The sequence below is a fragment of the Pelophylax lessonae genome (assembly GCF_965119305.1).
Source record: "Pelophylax lessonae genome assembly, chromosome: 2".
NCBI lineage: Eukaryota > Metazoa > Chordata > Amphibia > Anura > Ranidae > Pelophylax > Pelophylax lessonae.
Window position 1 is genome coordinate 187462764 of NC_138769.1, and position 22777 is coordinate 187485540.

The window sequence follows — 22777 nt, forward strand, 5'->3', positions numbered from 1 at the left end:
ATAGGTGGCCTGTCAGGGACGGGGGTCAAGAAGCGACCCCCGCCTACCCCTATTTTTTATCTGATACTTCAGATACGGATTCGGAGCTGGTCAATGCAGCTGCAGGTCCCTCTTATGGGGCTGTTGTCTCAGGTAATGTCTCCTCAGCAGTGAGGAGAACGTTTCTGCCTCCGCCATAGCACAAGAGTGGTGGATGCACTAGTTGTGTCCGTCCGGGAAACCTTTAGTCTTGAGGTTACACCGGCAGAGGTAGCTGAGACTGAGATTCCTTTTTGGTACTTGTTAGCCTACCAAAAAGGGCGAAGGATTTTCCTTTACCCAAATGGGGTCGTTTTGAAACGAACCCCTGCTATTTCCAAACGCATGGCTAGGCGCTATCCGTTTGAGGAATCCCTCTTTAAAAGGATAGACGGTACCACCTGTAGTGGACTCACCAATTTCCAAATAAAGCCACCGTTATCCCGTTGGAGGACGCTGCGTCCTTTAGGGATCCGGTGGATCGAAAAAGTGGAAGCGGAATCCCGCGTCATTTTTTCCCTGATAGGGTCAACCCTTAGGCCAGTGGTTGCCATTTAGTTTGGTTGAGATTATAAGGATCTCACTAGGGGCAAGAACACGGTCTTGCCACAGACTGTTAGGATAAAAGGACCTCGTAACTAACGAGGACCTTCCTTTTCTGCTCATAAAGAGTTTGTTCGTTCCGCGAGGGCGGGCGATAAGGCGAAACCCTCCAAACCCCCTTCAGAGGGTTTTCAAAGGGCGCTGGTCGGCTAAACAAAATGTCCGGCTCAGCCAAGCCTGAAGAATACAGCCTGATGCGCCCCTACCCATCTCTGGGGTGGGGGGATGGCTTCACCGGTTTCCGGATCCATGGCTTGCCAGAACCCCGGACTAAGGGGTTCGCGAGGTCATACGGTCAGGATACAGGATCGAGTTTTCGATCACTTCCACCGGTGCGATTCTTCCCTTCTAACATTGAACGGTTTCAGGGGTTCTATTCGAACCTGTTCACAATGCCCAGGAAAGAGGGCAAGGTGCGTCCAATTTCTGGACTTGGGGAAAGATGGAGTCCATCCGAACAGTGGTGGCCTCCCTGCATCAGGGGGATTTCCTGGCGTCCATAGACATTTAGGAGGCCTATCTTTATATCCCCATCATCGCAGGACATCAGCGTTTTCTTCGCTTTCCCAAAGATCATCCCTGGTTCCCACCAGGAGACTGAACTATCTGGGCCTAATGTTGAATACATCCTGGGCAAGAGTTTCTCCTTGCAGAGAAACTCCAGAAGGTTCAGTCAACGATTCGGATGTTGCTGTCCGTCAATTGGCTGGGACTGATGGTGGCCTTCTTAGAGGCAGTACCGTATACCCAGTCTCATACCCGAATTCTCCTGAAGGAGATTCTTTTCTAATGGAATCAGAATTCCGATTCCCTGGACAATCGGATCCGGTTGAGCGAGCGGACCAGGGAGTCTCCGATGCTCAACCAGGGGAAGTCATTCCTTCCGATAGTATCCAGGTTACCAATAAGGGTATCGGAACTGAGAGCGATCAGATTTTGTCTGATTTACTGGACCGAGCAGCCCGATTCGGATCCAATCGCACAATGCCACGGTCGTGACTTATGTCAAGAAAGGGGCACTTAGAGTGTCCTGGTGGCCATCGAAACGACTAGCATCTTTCGTTGGGCGGAACGTTTTTTTTCCGGATCTCCCCGCAGTGTTCACTCCGGGGGTGGGAAATCGGCAGGCAGATTATTTCAGCCGTCAGATTCTGGATCAAGGGGTATGGCCTCTGCATCCAGAGGTTTTTTCACTAGCTGTCCCTTCATTGGGGCACCCCGGATGTGGATCTGTTGGCACCTTGGCTCAACAGGAAGGTGCGGAGGTTTGTAGCTCGCACCCGCGATCCTCTAGCGGACGCAGCAGAAATGCTGATCGCCCCGTGGGGGCAGTATCAGCTACGGCATGCCTTCCATCCTCTCAAGTTACTGCGGAAACTTCTTTGCAGGATAGAGATGGAGGGAATTCCAGTTATTCTGGAAATTCCGGACTGACCTCGTCGAGCCTGGTACGCCGACTTGGTGAGGCTAGTCGCGGACGCTCCTTGGAGACTTCCTCTCAGGGAGGATTTGCGGTCTCAGGGACCGATCTTCCATCTTGCTTTACAATCGCTGGCTTAATGGCCTGGCCATTGAGACCCAGGTACTGAAGGACAAGGGAGTGTCAGCTTCAGTTATTCCTACCTTTAGTTAAAGCAAGGAAAGCGACTTCCAGCACATGGAAGTCTTATATTGCGTGGTGTGAATCTCTTGGATTTCCCCCACATACCTATTCGGTGACCCGAATCTTGGTCTGTCTGCAACAAGGGGTTGAGCAGAAACTGTCCTTGAGCACTATCAAGGGTCAGGTTTCAGCGTTAGCAATCTTCTTTCAGAAACCTTTGGCTAATCATTCCTTGGTGCGGAATTTCATCCAGGGGGTGTGACATCTGGCTCCGCCAGTGCGTGCACCCTTACCGCCTGGGATCTTAATTTAGTGTGGTCGGTTCTTCAGAAACTTCTCTTTGAAGATATTAGGGAGATTCCCTTGCTTACATTATCCCAGAAGGTGGCCATTACTTCTGCACGCAGGGTGTCAGAACTGGCCGCATTATCTTGTCGTTCACCATATCTGGTGGTTCATAGGGATAAGGTGGTTCTTCTTCCGAATCCATCCCTTCCTTCCTAAAGTGGTTTTCAGAGTTTTCATCTGAATAAAAATATTGTGTTACCTTCCCCGTGTCCTAAGACTAGCCATCCTTGGGAGTTTGCATTACACTCCTTGGATGGGGTTCAGACAATCAGGGTACACTTGACTACTACGAACTTGTTTCGTAAGACGGACTCACTTTTTGTGATCACGGATAGCCCTAGAAGGGGGTTGCCTGTGTCTGCCGCGACCATATCTAGATGGACCAGTCAGACGGTGGTACAGGCTTATTCTATTAAGGGTCGGAATCCTCCGTTCCCTGTTAAGGCGCACTCTACTCGGGCGCCTAGTGTTTCCTGGGTCTTCCGCCATCAGGCGTCAGCGATCCAGGTTTTCAAGGCAATGACTTGATCGTCGGTTCATACCTTTACATCATTTTATAAAGTTGATGTGATGGCATCGTCAGATGCCTCTTTTGGCCGCAAGGTTCTGCAGGCCGCAATCTGAGGAGACTGTTGGTCTACCTCAAGGGTTTGTTGGGTTTTTCACTTAGGTCTCATCTTTTTGCTTGATGAGTCCTTGATGCTTCTGGTTGGCTCCGGTTGGGCCTTCTGGATTTTGATTTCTGTTATCCCACCCCTCATTTGTGGCACTTCTTTGGGACGTCCCGAGTTGTTATTAATCAACGAGGACTACGTCTGTCAATGAGCGACAGAGAAAAATGGATTTTTGTAAAATCTTACCGTAAAATCCTTTTCTCTTAAGCTCATTGACAGACGTAGTACCCGCCCCTCTGTTTTTGAGTTGGGTTAAATTCTCTAAACACTGCTTTGTGACATAACTGATTTGCTGTAGCAGGAAGTGAGAGGATATACCCTCTGGGACTGCCCCTAGGGTGTGGCCAGAACGTTTTCTTTCCTGTCTAGTCCTACTCCTGTAGAGGGCAGTATAACCCCGAGTTGTTAATCAACGAGGACTACGTCTGTCAATGAGCTTAAGAGAAAAGGATTTTACGGTAAGATTTTACAAAAATCCATTTTTAACTCTTCCTTTTTTTTTTTTTTTTTTTTTTTTTTTTTTTTTTGTATAACCGAAAACAATAATTGCTGGCAGACACATGTAGCTGGCCATTTGGAGTGTTTAAGACATACAATGTATGGCCATAGGTCATGTGGACAACCCTGAAGTTTTTATACTGTTAATGCTATTTTTGAAAAGCCCTTCCGGAAAAGGTTGTTACCACTTAAATGGGATCGGGGGTGATCATGCGTGAAACTCCATTTTAATGTCTATGGTTTTGGAAAAGAATGTTCAACAGTAGTTCTGATGGTCAGTTGGCTACAAACGTTTATCCATATAGTGTATGAAGCGGGGCATAGATTACATAGTGAGGTTAAAAATACACCAGTCCATCCAGTTCAACCTATGATTAGTGTGTGTGTGTGTTTGCTGTTAACAGTACATTGTATACCCCTGTAAGTTGTGGTTTTTAAGGTGCCCATCTAATAGTTTTTTGAAACTATCGATGCTCCTTCTGATACCACTGCTTGTGGAAGAGAACTCCACATCCTTACTGCTCGAGCCATAAAGAACCCTTTACGCAGTTTAGGGTTAAACCGCTTCTCTTCTACTTTTAGTGAGTGGCCACATGTCTTATTGAATTCCCTTTCGCTGAAAAGTTTGGTCCCTATGCTAGGGTCACCAGTACGGTATTTGCAGATATCCCCTCTGAAGCGTTTCTTCTACAGAGAGAATAAGTTCAATTCTTGTAGTCTTTCCTCATAGCTGATGTCCTCCATTCCCCTAATTATCTTTGTTGCCCTTCTCTGGACTCCAGTTCCAGCACATCCTTTCTGAGGACTGGTGCCCAGAATTGGACCACATACTCGAGATGCAGCCGGACCAGAGTCTTGTAGAGTGGGAGAATTATCGTTTTATCTCTGGAGCGAATCTCCTTTTTTTATGCATGCCAGTATTTTATTGGCTTTGCTTGCAGCAGCTTGGCATTGCATGCTACTGCTAAGCTTGTTGTCGACTAGGACCCCCAGGTCCTTTTCCATCTTAGATACACCCAGAGGTTCTCCCCCTAGCGAGTAACTTGCATTCAAATTTCTGGCACCCAAATGAATTTCCTTACATTTTTCAACATTGAACCTCATTTGCCATGTAGTTGCCCACCCCATTATTTTGTTCAGGTCTGGTTGTAAGGTTTCCACGTCGTGTATGAAATATATTGCCCTGCTTAGATTAGTATCGTCCACAAATACTGAGATTGTGCTGGTTATCCCATCCTCTAGGTTGTTTAGGAGTAAATTAAACAGGATTGGTCCCAGGAGAGATCCTTGGGGGACCCCACTTTCCACACCCGCCCAATCCGAGCACTCCCCATTTATCAACACCCGCTAGACTCTCCCCTGGAGCCAGTTTTCAATCCAGGTACTCACCCATTGGTCCATACCTACGCACCTTAATTTGTACAGTAAGCATTTGTGGGGAAATGTATCAAATGCCTTTGCAAAATCCAGGTACACCACATCCACAGGCCTTCCTTTATCTAGATTCCCAAACTACAGCCCTGCAGCTGTTGCAGAACTACACATCCCATGAGGCATTGTAAAACTCTGACATTCACAGACATGACTAGGCATGATGGGAATTGTAGTTCCTGAACAACTGGAGGGCCGTAGTTTTTGAATCCCTGATCTAGATGGCAGCTTACTTCTTCATAGAAGGTTAATAGATTGGTCTGGCAAGAACGATTATTCATGAGTCCATGCTGATTACTACTAATGATACCGTTTTTATTACTAAAATCTTGTATATAGTCCCTTATCCCCTCCAATATCCTTGCAGACTTTTGATGTTAGGCTAACCAGCCTTTAATTCCCAGGGATATATTTTAGCCCTTTACTAAATATTGGTACCACGCTGGCTTTTTTCCAATCAGCAGGTACCATTCCCGTCAGACTATCCAGTAGACTATATGGCGATCACCTGGCTGAATTATTTAAGGACCCTCGGGTGTAAGCCATCTGGTCCCGGGAACTTATTTATGTTACGTTTTTCAAGTCTAGTTTTGAGTCTGTCTTCTGTTAACCATGAGGGTGCTTCCTGTGGCATGTTAACTTTAACATTACAAATATGGTTAATGTAGCCCCCCAATTATTTTGTGAAGACTGAGGAGAAGCATTTATTGTGCACCTTCAAATACCCTCTGTCCTTTGTAGCCAGATTCCCTTTGTCATCCTTTATGGGGCCAATGTGTTCTGGCCTCACTTTCTTACTATTTTTTATACTTACAGAATTTCTTGTCTTTTTTTTTTTTTGCTCTCTTCCGCTATGTGCCTTTTTCGTGTTCTATTTAGCTCCCTTGATTGTGCGCTTACATTTCTTATTGCACTCTTTTTATGTTGGAGTTTAGCCACCCAGGGTTTATTTTATCTCTTTTAAACTTCTTCCCCTTTTGAATGCACTGGCCAATCCCTTTATTTTGAGGTTCTTAAAGCACTAACATTTCTCCTCCGTGTTCTTTGTTCCTAGGATTCTATCTCATTTTATATCGTCTAGCAAAGAGCGCAGTTTAGGGAAGTTGGCTCTTTTGAAATTCAGGGTCCTTGTATTACCCTTGTGTTTCCTATTTCTATGATTTATACTGAAACGAATTTACCTATGGTCACTGTTTTCTAAGTCGCCCTGTATTTCTGTATTGTTAGTAATCAGTAGGTCTAGTAACTCATTGTTTCTTGTTGGTGCGTTCACCATCTGACCAATGAAATTGTCCTGCAAAACATTTAGGCTGCATTCACACTTGAGCGTAGCGTTTTACCGCGATTTTTACCGTGATTTTCAGGCGTTTTTGGAGGCAGGCATTGACATCTATTAAAAACGCAGGTAATCAGCCCAAAAAGAAGCTCATGTACTTTTTTCAGCTACAGGCGTTTTGCAAAACGCTCAGATGTGAACAGGGGCCATTTAAATGAATGGGGTTTTACTTGTTGGGCGTTTTGGAATGTTTTTTTTAGCGTTTTTGGAGCTGAAAAACACTCAAAAACGCTCAGGTGTGAATGGAGCCTTACAAACCTTAGATGAATGTGCGGTTCCTTCTATCCAGTCTATATCCGGATAATTAAAATCCCCCATTATAATATTTCCCATCCTTGATGCCATTCCAAGCTGTGATAGGAGGTCCGACTCCCTCTGGTTGGGGGGCCTATAGCATATACCCAATATTACTTTCCCCATAGTAACTTCCCTTTATAGCTCTACCCATAGGGATTCTACCTCCTCCCTAGCTCCATTTGAGATATCATCCCTCATATTTACTTGCACATTGTTCTTCATATACAGGCATACCCCTCCCCCTTTTTACCCTCTCTATCTCTGCGATATAGGGAATACACCTGAATGTATGTTTTTTTTTTTTTTTGGGGGTGAAGGAGGGGGAAAAAAGATTCCTCCATCCACAAATGAGGTCGGTGGAGGAACTCCACCCAACTGGGACATTGTATTCTGACAGCAGCTCCCACTGCTATCAGAATTTACTGAGCTTTGCAGTGGAATAACTTCTTTACAGAATGTCTCCAACTTACAAGCTGGCCTCAACGCACTCTTTCATTGGGCAACTATGTGGCAAATAAGGTTTAGTGTTGATAAATGTAAAGTTATGCACTCGGGGGGGGGGGGCTAAGAATTTGCATGCATCATACATACTAGGTGGAGTAAAACTGGGGGAATCCATAGCGGAGAAGGATCTGGGTGTTCTGGTAGATCATAAGCTTAATCATAGCATGCAATGACAAGCTGCAGTTTCCAAGGCAAGCAAAGTCCTTTCTTGTATTAACAGAGGCATGGATTTCAGAGAGAGAGAGTGATATAATTTTGCTCCTGTACAAATCATTAGTAAGACCTCATCTGGAATATGTAGTTCAGTTTTGGGTACGTGCAGAGAAGGACAACCAAACTGATAAGGGGCGTGGAGCCGCTCAGCTATGAGAAAAGTTTGGAGGAACTGAATTTATTCTCTCTTGAGAAGAGGCGATTAAGGGGGGATATGATTAACATGTATACATAAGGGATCCATATAGTGAACTTGGTGTTGAGTTGTTCACTTTAAGGTCAACACAGAGGACAAGGGGGCACTCCTTACGTCTACAGGAAAAAAGATTTTGTCTCCAAATACGGAAAGGTTTTTTTCACCGTAGGATCTGTGAAAATGTGGAATAGACTCCCTCCAGAGGTGGTTCTGGCTAGCTCACTAGATTGCTTTACAAAAGGCCTGGATTCTTTCCTGGGTGTAATTAATATAAATGGGTACTAAAAATTTTTTAGGTAAAGTTGATCCAGGGAATGTCCGATTGCCTCTCGGGGGATCAGGAAGGAATTTCTTTCCCCTGCTGTAGCAAATTGGATCATTCTTTTCTGGGGTTTTTTGCCTTCCTCTGGATCAACTGCGAATATAGGATTGTGTATATGGGATTGTATGGTTGAGTTTTTTCAATACTGTGTTTGTTTTTTTTGTTTTTTTTAACCAGATGGGACTTGTGTCTTTTTGCAACCTGACTAACTATGTAACTATATCAGTGGTGGCAGGGCTGATTGACAACAGTTTTCCAGTGTGTCCGTTCAATAGAAGTTGATCTAAGGATTAACTTTTGTCAAATGGGGAGGGCCGCACACAGACTGAAATTCATCCAATTTTTGCTGTACTGGCAGAACTTCGATTTCACATAGGCCCAGCGCAAGGTGACAGGGGCTGACTCAGACCAGCAGGCCCTCTCCATAACGAAAGTATCTTTTTTGGGTGGACTGACCCTTTAACTACTACTACATCTGTGTATATGTAAAGTGTATCACAAGCACCACTTGCCCACTTTAAGCTTATGCTGCGCATTACAAAAATTAATAAAATCAAGGATCTAAAAGCTATGCTTGCAATTTGAATTGTGCCTGCCTTTTTTCTTTTATCTGCTTTTTCAGTGTAATGCTTAGTTGCTTTGAATAAGTCAATTGTGACTGTGCGAAATGCTAGTTCAGATTCTGCTTTTTGTCAGTGGGAAATGGAAACCTACATTAAGAATATTCACCATTCTAACATATTTAGAGGAATATCGAATACTGTACTGTTACTTTTTTAGGTCTGGTATGAGTCTGAGTTGTGTAGATTTTAGATGTATGGGGGTGTCATTGGAGCCCACTGATCCTACATATCTTATTTCTTGCTTGTAAATTTTGCTAGGCCGTGCGATGCAGCCATCGTCTGGTAGGTTTTAGACATTTTCTCAAAACCCATGGGTTATTGTCCTTGTTCTGATCAGGTCTTTACTCCATTTGCATGTAATAATAAAAAAAAACAAAATTCATATATACCGGTAATCATGCAAACCTGGACAAAAAAATAATTGTCGGTGACTGGTCTTAGTGGTCTTGCTTTCTCCTTGAATGTTGGTCTTTTACCTTTGTTCATCTCACAAACCTGTTATGTAACATGCATGTTTTTCTTTTTGCATGTCTGCGGCCTGCTTTGCTAGATGCATCATAATTTTAGGAATTGGAAAATAAGAATCTACAGCATTTAGCTAACTATTATTTTTGTATTTGGCAGGTGAAGAAGAGGTTCAAGGACCAGGTGCTGTTTTTTACGTTTTTATATCCTATGTTTGCAAATAAAATAGTAATGTAACGGAACCGACCCACAATGTGCTTGTGTGTTTCCGTCGGAGTACTGCTTCCTCCAGTCTTGATCATAGATATCAGATATTATGGCCGCCAGTATACAAGTCTAGCCAATAATAGCTTGTATAAGATCTGGAACCCCTTTATTGAACAAATTCACACACAATAGATACCTCACCAGGTCAGGTGAGCCTTATTTACATTATCATATGCAGATGAAATTGTATATAGAAACCTAATTAACCTGAGCCAATTAACTAGTCATCTGGACAGAAACAACAGGTGAATGGGAATCCACACCCAGACAATGCTATAATTAACATGCTAATTAACTTGGCTCTTAAACCCACCTGGATGACCAGACTATCGGCAACCAGGCTAAAACAAAGTACATTACATATTATCCTAAGTATAAACACAGAACACCTTATTAAACCGGCAATAGCAGAAGACCCCAGTAGCAGACTGCCCGGCTCTGACCTACAGTAATCTGGGGCAAAGTTCATACAATGTTCCATTATTCTGATACAGTGGAATTAATATATCATAGATTTCTTGAGGGCAATTGTGGATAAATATTACTGTCCCATATTCTCAGTGTCCATTAAGTAGTTGCCCATCATTTTCTTGGGCACCCTGTGCCTCTAATAGACACAGGGTGACTTGCACATAAGAGGGGCCAAGGGAGCTGAGGGATTTCCCAACCTCTCTAAGGTAAGCGGTGTTCCAACGGCCCCACAACCAAAGTGACTCCCGTACAGTATGTCACAGTAAATTTGCTACCCCAGTGGTCAAAAAAATACAGGCTGATAAGCTTTGTTGAGGAAGGGAGGGGGTGTTCCAGAGTGGGGAGAGTGGGTGGGTGGTTGGCGTTTTCAGGGTGCTGCCAAATATGCAACCACCATCAACAAGGAACTGTTTTTTTTCAGAATTCCGAAATGTTATTTTAGACTTGAACGAATATTGTTGATTGTTCTTCTTAAACCTAATTTCTACATACCACAGAATGGCTGGCTTACCCCTAACTATCCCACTCTTACTGATTCTATATCATTGGAGTGAGATCAAATGTTTGATCACGCAGTAGCAGCATTGTTGTGTATTCGTGCAAAATGTGCCATGCCAACATACAGTTGAGGATATTGATCAAATTTGCTGCACCGCATAGTGGTGCAAAACGGGAGCAGTAAAATGTATCTGCAAGATTTCAGCTTGATCCTTCAATTCCTGCTGCGTCTCTAAAGTAGCATTGTGCTAGTATAAAACTTACCTGTGACTAAACTTTTAATTCGGCTAGTGTTTTCATTGATTTATTGCTCAGTAGGAAGCCGGCTTTGAGCAGTCTGGGACAAGGTCATTCAGAGCGCAGGGGGAGCATGCCAAATTGCGCTCCCCCAAGATGTATGAGCATCTTGTGTCAAAAATTCCCCCATCCCCCCATAAAATATGAGCACTAATCTGCATGCACACATCTTTGCCCCCCCCCCCCCAGCTGATATCCTCTCTCCCCATATGCACCCAGCACAAATCCCCCTCCTAGCGCAAATCTTCACCCCCTCAAACGAGCACAATTCCTCTCCCACTCCAAATCCCCCCCCCCCCCACACACACACACAAATCCCACCCCTCCGGTCAATCTTTCCCATCATAGCACAAATCCACCCCCCCCCCCCCAAAGTTCCCCCTTCTAGCACAAATACCCCCCAATCATTCTAAATAGCGTAAATCCCCCTCCCCCTCTTAGCACAAACCCCTTCCCTTTTCTTGCATAAACCTCCAAAACCACCTCCCCAAATTTCCCTTCCTAGAAACATTCTTACCATCAGCCGCTCCCTATTTCCTCCTCCAAACACAAATCCCCCCCCCCCCCACCAATTTGCTTGAGGTGCCCCTAAACTCACATGACACCACAGTGCCCAGGGCAGCCATCCCTTCTGCCCACCCCTTGTCCCGGCCCTGGCTGTGAGGCTTCAAGGCTTCTCAGCCAGTTTCTTTTGCTTAAGATACTGGTGCTAGGCTTCTCAGCCAGTTTCATTTGGTTAAGATACTTGTGCTAGGGATATGAAGTCCATTAAAGAATCAGCTAGGGTGAGGACAGCACTGGATCCCTGGACAGGTTAAAGTGGTTGTAAAGTCAGAAGGTTTTTTATTTTAATGCATGCTATGCATTAAAATAGACTTCTGTGTGCAGCAGCCTCCCTAACACTTACTGAGCCCATCTCTATCCAACTATGTTGCAGGAGACACTCAGCTGCCCGAGACTCTCCATCCTCATTGGCTAAAACGGCAGCATGGCGCGATTGGCTCCCACTTCTTCATTTAATCAAATTCAATGAGAGGAGAGAGAGGGTGGGGCCAGGCCCCGACTCTGTGTCTGAATGGACACGCGGAGCCTCGGTTCAGGTGGCCCATAGCAAGCTGCTTGCTGTGGGAGCACTCAATAGGAGGGAGGAGAGCCAAAAAGGGACCAGAGAAGGAGGATCTGGGCTGCTCTATGCAAAACCATTACACAGGTCAGGTAAGTATAACAGGTTTGTTTTTAACAAAAAGACTTTACAATTAAGTGTCCTTATATTTGAAAGTCAGCAGCTACAGGATTTATAGCTGCTGGCTTTTAATTTTGTAGGGGAGACTGAAGCTCCTCTTTAAGTATATGTAAACCCTATCCATAAACTACTCTTATTTGCTCCCTTTTAGTCTGCTAATTATACATTTGAAAGAGTTTTAGCATATCTGTTTTGAGTGCAAAAAAATCTCTGTTGCTTTTGTCAGAAATTGTGTGAGCTGATAACTTGCGCTCTCTGCCTGTGCACAAGGTGGAGGTATGGCGATTAGGGGGGCGGTGGATTTGGATGTGCTTTTTGTAAGCCATCAAAAGTAGGTGCTTTTAGAGCTAAAAAAATACACTTTGTTGTCATGACAAAGAGCAAGATAGAAGCACCCTTTATTTCTGGCATATCAGCAGTTATTTTACCTTACTTGCAGTTTGTTTGATGGGACTCTTTTAATAAATTTGCTCCACTAAGAGCACAAGCAGTTTATACCATGTGTAACATAGTAGTCGAAATACCCTGAACAATTTTATCTGACTGTTGTGTATGGTTTTGTTTTTTTCAGAAAAACAGAGTGTCATAGCTGGTGTTTTAAGTGCGCTGGGTGTGGCTGCTGTTGGGGCAGTATCCAGTTTCATCGCTTACCAGAAGAAAAAGCTTTGCTTTAAAGGCCAAGCAGGTACGTGCCTAAATTGTATTCCACAAAGTCTTCTATCTTGCATAGGCCTTCTATGGGAAAGATCTATGAAGGGTTTGCTGCACAAAGTATTGTACAGTCTTCTATGGGAACACAGATGGAACAAACACCCTTCTGTATTTAGTAAATTACTTCTACGACAAATTTTTTATATCTAGTTAAAGCTTAAAGGAGAAGTCCAGACAAAACCCAACGCTAAACCTCCTCTGTGCCACATTCTAAACCTAATCTATCTAACCCTGTAAAGCAAAAATCGCTGTACTTACATTTTCTGCACCCTCTCCGGTCCAGTCCCCAGCGACAAAAGCGGTGTGCATGAGAGGACTGACAACGGCTGTGAAATTGAGAAGCGAGGTCACCCATAGACTTACTATGGGGCTTCCGTTGTCGAGTGCCTCACCTGCACCCACCTCAACGCTGAAGCCGCCACTGATTGCTCAGCAAGGGACCGGACCAGATTGGATGCAGAATAGGTAAGTACAGTGATTTTTGCTATACAGCGTTAGATAGATTAGGTTTAATACATGGGTGTCCAACCTTTTGGCTTCTCTGGGCCACATTGAGTGTAGAGAAATTTTCTTGGGCCGCATATAAAATATATACTATAGTTAAGGTATATACATAATAAAACAGTGCCACTGCGACCACCCCCAACCCCCCCACACTAATTTAACACTTAACACAACTAGAGGATGATCAAATGAAATGGACTTAGGTTACAGAGGTTTACTTCTGAGAGATCTTAAAGGAACACTCTAACCACCATGACCACTTCAGTGATTTAAAGTGGTCATGGTGGTAAGAGTCAGAAACACCGCAGATTCTGGGATATTTACAGTCATGTGCTGGGGGCTAGCTGCACCCCTAGCACATATGACTTGGCAGCCAGAAAATGTCATGTCCTTATTCATACATGTATGAACAAGGGCATGAAATATGACAAAACACAACTGTTATTAAAAAACATATTGCAACAATTTACACACGCTAATGCACATACCTTTTTTACTTATTTGCAGACTGCTGGTGCGGTTACTGCTAGCGGGTAATGCTAACTTCTGGCGGGTACTGCTGGTCATGACGTCGGGTACTGCTGCAGTAGAGAGCAGGGCTGCTGCTTCCTGTATGGCTCTTGTCACAGACGGAGTGAATTTCAGATCACTCTGCGTTTGACCGAGCCGGAACAACACAAGAAGCAGCGGCTCTGTCACTGACTGCAGACATCCTAAGTCTCCCGTGGCAGCCGGGAGAGCGCACAGCACTTGCGGGTGTCCGTGAGCTGCCGGTCAAAGGCGGGAGACTCCCGCAAGTCGCAGGAGACTTGGGATTTCTGGAGTTCTGCGGCCTGCGTTTATGGGCCAAATGTGGGCCGCGGGTTGGACATGCTTGGTTTAAAATGTGGCACAGAGCAGGTTTAGCGTTTAGGTTTTGCTTGGACTTATCTTTTCATTCCGGGAATTCTGTATTGCATACAGTGCATCCAGAAAGTATTCACAGCGCTTCACTTTTTCCACATTTTGTTATGTTATAGCTTTATTCCAAAATGGAAATTTTCTAATTTTTTTTAAGAATTCTACAAACAATACCCCATAATGACAACCTGAAAGAAGTTTGTTTCAAATCTTTGTAAATTAAAAAAATAAAAAAAAATAAAAGAAAATCACATGTACATAAGTATTCACAGCCTTTACTCAATACTTTGTTGGAGCGCCTTTGGCACCGATTACAGCTTCAAGTCTTTTTGAGTATGATGCTACAAACTTGGCACACCTATTTTTGTGCAGTTTCTCCTATTCTTCTTTGCAGGACCTCTCCAGCTACATCAGGTTGGATGGGGAGTGTTGGTGCACAGCCATTTTCAGATCTCTGCAGAGATGTTCAATCGGGTTCAAGTCTGGGTTCTGGCTGGGCCGCCCAAGGACATTCACAGAGTTGTCACATAGCCACTCATTTGCTATCTCGGCTGTGTGCTTAGGGTCGTTGTCCTGTTGGAAGATGAACCTTCACACCTGTCTGAGGTCCAGAGGGCTCTTGAGCAGGTTTTTAATAAGGATGTCTCTGTACGTTGCTGCATTCATCTTTCCCTTGATCCTGACAAGTCTCCCAGTTCCTGCTGCTGAAAAACATCCCCACGGCATGATGCTGCCACCACCATGTTCCTCTGTAGGAATGGTATTGGCCAGGTGATGGGCAGTGCCTGGTTTCCTTCAGACATGACCCCAAAGAGTTTAATCTTTTTTTCATCAGACGAGATCCTTTTGTTTCTCATGGTCTGAGAGTCCTTCAGGTGCTTTTTGGCAAACTCCAGGCAGGCTGTCATATGGCTTTTACTGAAGAGTGGCACTCTACCATAAAGGCCTGATTCTGTGTCACCTCGCTGACTAAGGCCCTTCCTCCCCGATCGCTCAGTTTGGCTTGACGGCCTGCTCTAGGAAAAGTCCTGGTGGTTCCAAACTTTTTCCATTTACGAATGATGGAGGCCACGCTGCTCATTGGGACCTTCAATGCTGCAGAAATTTTCTGTGCCTCTATACAACCCTGTCTCGGAAGTCTACAGACAATTCCTTGGACTTCATGGCTTGGTTTGTGTTCTGACATGCATTGTTAACCGTGGGAACCTTATGTGGACAGGTGTCTGCTATTCCAAATGTCCAATAAACTGAATTTACCACAGGTGGGCTCCAATTAAGTGGTAGAAACAATATCTCAAGGATGATCAGTGGAAACAGGCTGCACAAGAGCTCAATTTTGAGTGTCATGGCAAAGGCTGTGAATACTTATTTACATGTGATTTTTTTTTTTTTTTTTTTAGAATTAATTTGCAAGATTTCAAACAAACTTCTTTCACGTTGTCATTATGGGGTATTGTTTGTAGAATTTTAAGGAAAATAATGAATTTCCATTTTGGAATAAGGCTGTAAAATAACAAAATGTGGAAAAAGTGAACCGCTGTGAATACTTTCTGGATGCGCTGTATCTACATTGGTCCAGCTTGGCAGGTTTGCATTATTCAACTGTTGCAGTTGCTGCTACTGGAGTAATAGCTGTGATCTTCCATGTTCTGCTGGTGTTCTATATGAGCGGTTCCCCACTGCACACTGATCATAGGGAGTTGCACTGCCACCATTCATAGAACGCTTTGGTTTTTTTTTTTTTTTTTCAATGAATAAAAAGTTCTGATTGGATGAGGCAGACATTATGTCATTGAAAAAGAAAAATACAAGGTGTTCTATGAATTGTGGTGGAGCAGAACCAGTGACCTGCCAATCCAGCACCCCCCCCCCCCCCCCAATCCCCTACACTCATCATGCAATAAGCAGCTGTTAATAAAGAACACCAGGAGTACCCAGGTGATGGTGGCAGTGATTTCCAGCTCTCCCAGTGGTCACATAAGGTATGAGTAATGCATACATACTTTGTGCAAAGTTGTACCAATGTAAGTATGCAATCTAAATTCCTGGAGTTTAGTTTTAGAGAGAAGCTTTTAAGATTTTGCTGTATAGTGGGAAGTTGCTGATATCGCTCTCTTTTACAAATTGTGTCCCATTCAATTCTAGAAGATCCAGAAAATGTAAACATGGACAATCAAAAAGATCAGAATGACCCACAAGGTGAGCTCTATATTTGCTATACTACCGTATTCCCAATTGTTCTTCTAAAACGTATTGTAACAAGTCCTTGTTTGTTACCTGCTTACCTTGCATGGATGATAAAGTGACACTAAACAATATCCTTATTATCCAAAAATAAGGCATACACATCCTCTACTTAATGCCCCTGTGATCTATATTTTACGGTGTTTTTCTGCACCTTGTAACATCCTTTTATGAGCTCCTGGACCTCTTCCTTTTCCCCCCTCGTTTCTGTTGGTTTGGAATAAGTTTGTGATCATGTGCACTAATCTATGCGCACTACAAATCCCATAGTCCCCAGCCAGTCCCCAGAGGGTGGCTATATTCCTATATACAGTAGAGCTATGGAGGAGGAACCTAGCCATCCTCTAACAAGAAGTCCAATCACAGCAGAAAAAAAGAGGAATTTGAAGATCTGAAGAAGGCTGACATTAATAGAAGTTATTTTTCCAGTTAGAAATACATACTTGAATATATTTTTTTAATCAAAGTTTTTAGTGTCACTTTAAAAATATTAATATAGAAAAACATTGAATTGTGTGGTGTTTTTTTTTTTTATTATTATTTTTAGTGTCTAGTAAATTTAGTGCTGAAAAAGCTTTTTGTTTACTTTCTCCAAAACATACGGGTTAAACAGGAAGTATGGTCGACCCTGATATGCATATATGTATGCCCTCTTTCAGTCTCCATCCTCTTTTTACTGATTGCTGACATTATTATAGTTATGATTATGTTTGAGAACACAGAGTGCATATTCCTTCTATTATACTCAAATTATCGTGCATGGAAGGTCTTGCAAGGCTATAATTGCGCTTGCTGACCTTTTTTAGAGAGCAATGACCTCTATCCAGGAAGGGAAGGGAAAAAGCTGTGATCAACAGTCTGACTTTACCTGCGCCATGCTTTGCAGGACGGCAGCACCCAGTGGGGGAATATCCTGGTCTCAGGACAACCTTGAGCAGTGTTTTCTTTTAAAAGAGGTGGTCAAGCAAACTTAGGCCTGTTTCACAGAGGCTTCAGCTTGTATAACAGCAGTGTGAACCGCAAGCCTATGCAAAGTATTTGCAGAGCTTTAAGGCAGGCCATACAAGGTGTGAATTTCTTTCCTGCAACAATGACTCCTCCATCAACACAGACAGTGCTGACAGAGAATCCCTCCTGCCGAGCAATTGTCTTCTCCGGGCGGGGAAAGCTGCCGGGATCCATGTTCAATGTAGCACTACCCCTTAGGGGTTTCAAATGTTGGGGTTCCCCACTGCTGCACAGCCGTCAGACACACAGCAGCTTCAGCTTTTGTTTGAACACCGTAAACAGTCCCGGAGCTTTGTTTTGTGTTTTTATTAAGGGGGTAATTTGGATGGGGATAGAAATTATGGGATGCCCAACTTGATGGTGACAAAACCAAGGACAGCTTCCTCCCCAGCTCCAATTGATCCTCTATACAACACAAATTGATTTCTCTGTAGTAGCTAACAGCCGCTATCTTCCAGGGAGACCTGGTACATGTGACAGCCCCCCACTCCCCTTGTAGCTCCCTGCACAATGCTGTAGTACTCAACTGTCCTCCTTACTCCTGTTGCCTCTCAGGGACGACACCTTTCAAACTTCTCCTGTTGTCAGGATCCTCCCAGGCCAGTACCCAAGCCCCAGCCCGAGATAGAGCACCCCCCCCCCCCCTCCCAGGCTGAAGGGTTTGCCTCAAGGGCCACTGAACTCCTCCTCAGCACATCTCCATCTTCCACCCGACTCTTCTGCCTGCATGACTTAAATCATATTTAAAAGCGCACTTAGTCCCGTGCCAGGCCCATTTCCTGGGAATTGGCTAAGCATCCCTGAATATGCAGAACAATCATCCTAGCCTCTGCCCTCCAGCTTCCAGAATGTTCTCCAACATTCCAGAACCAGGGGGAGGCACCAGAGAGCAGTCTGTAGGAGTTATGCAGCCCAGACCTAAGGTAAACCCATGACCCAATTAAAGACTCACAGGTTTAAGCAGGAATCGGAATATAAATTTCCCTGCACTCTCGCTAGTAGCACACTAGAGTGCTACATTAACATTTTACAAACTGAAGGTGAATGGTATTTTAAAAGCTTCAACAACTCTTAATGAAAGCTCTGCAAATGCTTTTTAATCCTTGCTGTCTACACTGCTCTTATACAAACACGTGTGAAACAGACCAAAGGGACTGTGTACCTAATCTTAGTGGAAAGCTTTATAAAGGCTGCCTTAGCTGCCCATCTTCTAAAAATACTAGTTGCCTGGCTGTCTCTGGCTTTAGTGTTTTTCTGTGTCACTAACCTGGAAAATCAAGAAACTAGTTAATTCAGATTTTCCTATCTGCATAGTTATTCCAGGTCAAAAAGTGTCAATGGCAATGCATTATTGTGTCATCTAGACAACTAGCAAATGGAAAGATCAGCAGTGCAGCCTGCATGTTCTAACCTCAAAGGATCACTCTAAGTATAGTTTGTTTGTTTCTAACACGTGTATTTGGTTGCACCAAACTTCCAGTTGTTTGCACAGTATCCTGTTCGCTTAGAATGTTTATTCAGCTGTCAGTCTTCCCTGAACCATTAATGGATCACATCCTTTTGTTTACTCACCAGTATTGATGTTTAATGCAGACCTGTATTCAAAGGAAACTACTTTCTAAAACGGAATCTAGCTTGTTAGTCCAATGGCTTATTTGAACTTTGAACCTCAAAGTGAACTTTTGAGGTTACGCTGCTTTTGTGTTCAGGTAAAAGTTGTCTATGTAGATTTCCAAATCTACGAAGATTTCCCCATTGCGGTTGGAAGCTCTCCGTATTGCATTGAGAACTCATTCAAACAAATGTCTCTACTTTCATTTTTTTATAGAGAAAGGGAAAATGGGGTGTTAACTATACAGTATGTGCTCTGCTTGTGCTCACTATCAAAGACACAAGGCCCAGCCGAGATGGGCAGATGTCGTAATGGTAGTGAGATCTGACTATGCTCTGAGCATCATTGGGACCTGAAATTATCTCCTCCTTCCTGACTTGGCATACATAGGAACTGGCACATTCATGGTCAAAATTTTGTGTCCTTTCTTCTCTTCTTAATTGCTAACACTTCATTGTTTCAGGCAACATTCAAACCTGCAGAGGTGTAAGTAGAACCCTCAGGGCCCCCACTGTGGTGGAACGCCAGGGCCCCTTGGCAAGTGCAACCTTTGTGACCCGGGTAGTTCTACCACTGGTGTCCAGTAGGTTTTTTTTATTTTTTGGTGTATTTTTTTTATTATGTTTAACATTTTATTATTTTTTACAATTTTTTTAGAAGCCCCATTTGGGGGGCTTTGGTTAGATATCAGAGGTCTATAAACATACCTCTGATTTTTCACCTTTTGAAACCGAGAAAAGATTAAGGCCCTCTAATCTCCTTCTCTGCAGTCTCAGCAGCACAGAATGAATAGACAGGAATAGCTCTGCACAGAGCTTCCAGTTAGTTCACAAACTGAAGCATAGTAAACACCATTTACTATTCCTCAGCCATGAATGAACAGAGTCAGTGATTGGCACTGATCTCTGACTCTATTAATCAAGATAAGGAAGGGACAGATAAATTACACATTTACCAGCCCCTTTCCTGCTCTCATCCTGACAGATCCCCCCAGCAGCCGCCGGTGGGGGGGGGGGGGATCCCACAGCGGTGCAGGGGCTGGGAAGTACACAGCCTGATCACTGTAGGTGGTGGATAGGAGGGGCGGCGAAACGACATGTAGAGGGGATTGGTTTCTCTGTATGCTGCCCCTGCTATCCAGGTGTCCCCCTGGACCTTGGTCGCCATTGCTACTCCTGTATGTACGTCCCTGCTCCGACAGTTTTGGTTTATCCAAGTCATGGCTATGGGGTTACCTTGAAATGAGCTTGTTCAGTAATGTTGAAGATTTTTTGTTACTCGTCCAAGTCGTTGTTTTTTTTTTTTTTTTTTTTTACGGAAGAAGCTGCTTCTATTCAACATTTTAGAACAGGTTCAGTTGAATGTGATGAACTACAACTATCTATAGCACTCAGGTTTTGTTGCTTGCTTTGTTTGGACTTTTTATGGCCACTGTAAGTTTTCACATACAGATATTTGCTGATAAGGATGATGGAATCCTAATTGGGGATTCTTGACTGCTAATATTTGGGAGAATCCAAAAATGTGCAATCCACAAATTTCACCTGGATTTGCAACCAGTTTTCTTATCTTTAGTTGTTGTTACTATAACAATGATTATTTTTAAGATCTAGATGTAACGCAATATACAGGCTACATTTGCTGACTTTTCCTTCTGAAAACACTACTTTTCTGTGCTATCATGCTGACCCCGATGGCTTTAGTGGTTTATAGCATGGAAGTCGGAGACAGCAGGTTTGATTAGCAACTTTTTTTGTACTTCTTCTAATTTCCTGTTCTAGCAGTTGCACATTGTGTCAGTTGCACGCTGTGTCTAAAAATCACTATTTAGGCACTGGAGTTTGACCCACGCTGTCCTGTACACTCTGTAATTTGGCAAACCAGGTAAGATACACACTCCCTTCCTTAGCACCACAAATATGTTTGAGGATATGGCCATCGTACATCTGTAGCACTGAAATGGGATAACAGGGCGCTCGGACAAAGGAACGTTTTTAAGGCTTTTCCAAGCAAAAGACTGTTAAACAAAATGGCCTATAAATAGAAAAAAAAGATGCAGGATTCCAACTGGGCTTCAATCATAAGTTATGCATTGTTTGCATGCATTATGCAGACATTGTTTCTAAAACTAACATAATGTATGATATGGCTTTAAAATCAACTGAATTTGGCTTGTAAAAGCATTAGTAAACTTTAAATTAAATAAAAGAAAAAAAAAAAACTTTCTCCTGCAAGGTAAAGGTTTAATGTGCTGGTATGCATTGCATACCAGCATATTATGGAAGAGCTGCTTTAATACAAAGCCCTCCAGAGGTGCGCTGTCACCCCTGCAGAGGCTTCCATTTTAGTCTTTCTTTCGGGTTCGCGGGGCTGCAGCTGCTTGAATGGCCAAGCCACAATGATGTCACTCCTACATGTACGCGGGAGTCATGGCCATAGCACAGAGCTCTGAAGGAACGGCATGGGGAGTGATCTCACCGGCTGCCAAACAAGCGAAGATATCCTAAACGGAGTTATTTATTCAACTAATCTACAGGCAAGCTTTTTTATAAAATCAAAATGTGGAATTTACTACGGCTTTTTTAAATACATTTTTTGTTTTCAACCCTACAACATGTAAAGAGCATTGTTTGACCTTTTTTGCTGTGTTTGCTGCATGAAAATGAGCACTTTGAGGCACGCTGTGATTGGCAATATCTTGTAGTTGCCTAAAGCTTGATAATATGTACCACTCTTTGTTTTACAACCATGCATTTTACCTTTCAGTCCAAACCAACCTACTTTCAAAGTAAATGCCGGAATTGAAGATGGTCATGACATCCCAGAGAAAAAGAATTCTAGAAGAAAATAAAGATTTGCCATTGGTGTTTTTCAAAACTAGATGAAAATTCACCACTGTTCTGCAGAAAATGGTCACAAGCACAGTGAAGAATATTTGTGAACTTTTTGTACTATAATATCTTGTCTCTTCTAGATTTGGGTATGGAAGTTTCTCTGGGAAAGCTGCACCTGAAACATGTTCAAATCCTTTATTTGCTCCATCAATTGTTTTTAACATTGCCTATTTTTAAAGTACGGTAAATCGAAAAAAGTTAGAAAGTTTCAGCTTTTTTTTTTTTTTTTTTTCTTTTTTATTCCAAAACGTGTGATCTAATGTAAAATGGCCAATTTCCTTTTTTTTTTTTTTGTTTTTTTTTTTTAATATTTTAAATCTGTTCCGTGGAATGGAAACTGCCCATACACTGGCAAAGGGAGGTTAGGTCGTTTTAGACATAATCTGCCAAGCATTATCTTGGTGTAGAGCACGGATGACTGTCCACACTTGATCAGTACCATCCCTGTTACTGAACTGGTGTGGTGGACAATATGGTAGCACAGTGAACTCATCTTGTATACTTTAGTCATTGTGCAACTATTTCCATTGGTTTGTGCATAACCAAAAAGTTCTACTTATTGCGCCATTATTTTCATGCCACCATGTGCTCTTACGGTATAGCCAAATTTGTTTTACATTTGGACTTCTGAGTTCAAGCTCAAGATGGGCAGCCTCATTTTTCTATATAAGCCAGCTTAAAGGAGGATGCCAGGCAAAACGCAGTCTGATAATATGTAAAGTGAAAAACTTTTAACTGTTTGATTTTGGCTTTTGAATGGACTGTTTTTGGGGGGAAAAAAAACCTTTTAAAGCTTTAAGCCTGTAGCCAGAAATAAAACCTACCTTAGATGTTTTGTATAGATTGCAGACATCATAACTGCCATTCAGCTGAATGCACATTTATTTTATGCTGATTCTTCCCTTATTTGCTGGTTCATTGGAGAAAGAAACTCTCAGCTAATGAGATGGGATTAGCAATATTTATGTCCTTTTACAGTCTGTCTGGAGTTCTCCTT

At 43.2% G+C, this 22777-nt stretch overlaps 1 protein-coding gene across 1 annotated transcript in view; it reads left to right on the forward strand.

The window, feature by feature from the left end:
- The window catches only part of CD99 (CD99 molecule (Xg blood group)), a 105006-nt gene extending 83058 nt beyond the window's left edge, over positions 1-21948 (forward strand). Inside the window, exons 9-13 of the mRNA XM_082248000.1 lie at positions 8925-8948; positions 9291-9314; positions 12479-12592; positions 16168-16221; positions 21653-21948. Of these exons, the coding sequence (XP_082104126.1) occupies positions 8925-8948; positions 9291-9314; positions 12479-12592; positions 16168-16221; positions 21653-21678 (242 nt within the window). The 3' untranslated portion in view covers positions 21679-21948. The remainder of the gene's footprint in view (positions 1-8924; positions 8949-9290; positions 9315-12478; positions 12593-16167; positions 16222-21652) is intronic.
- The last annotated feature ends 829 nt before the right edge of the window (positions 21949-22777 follow it).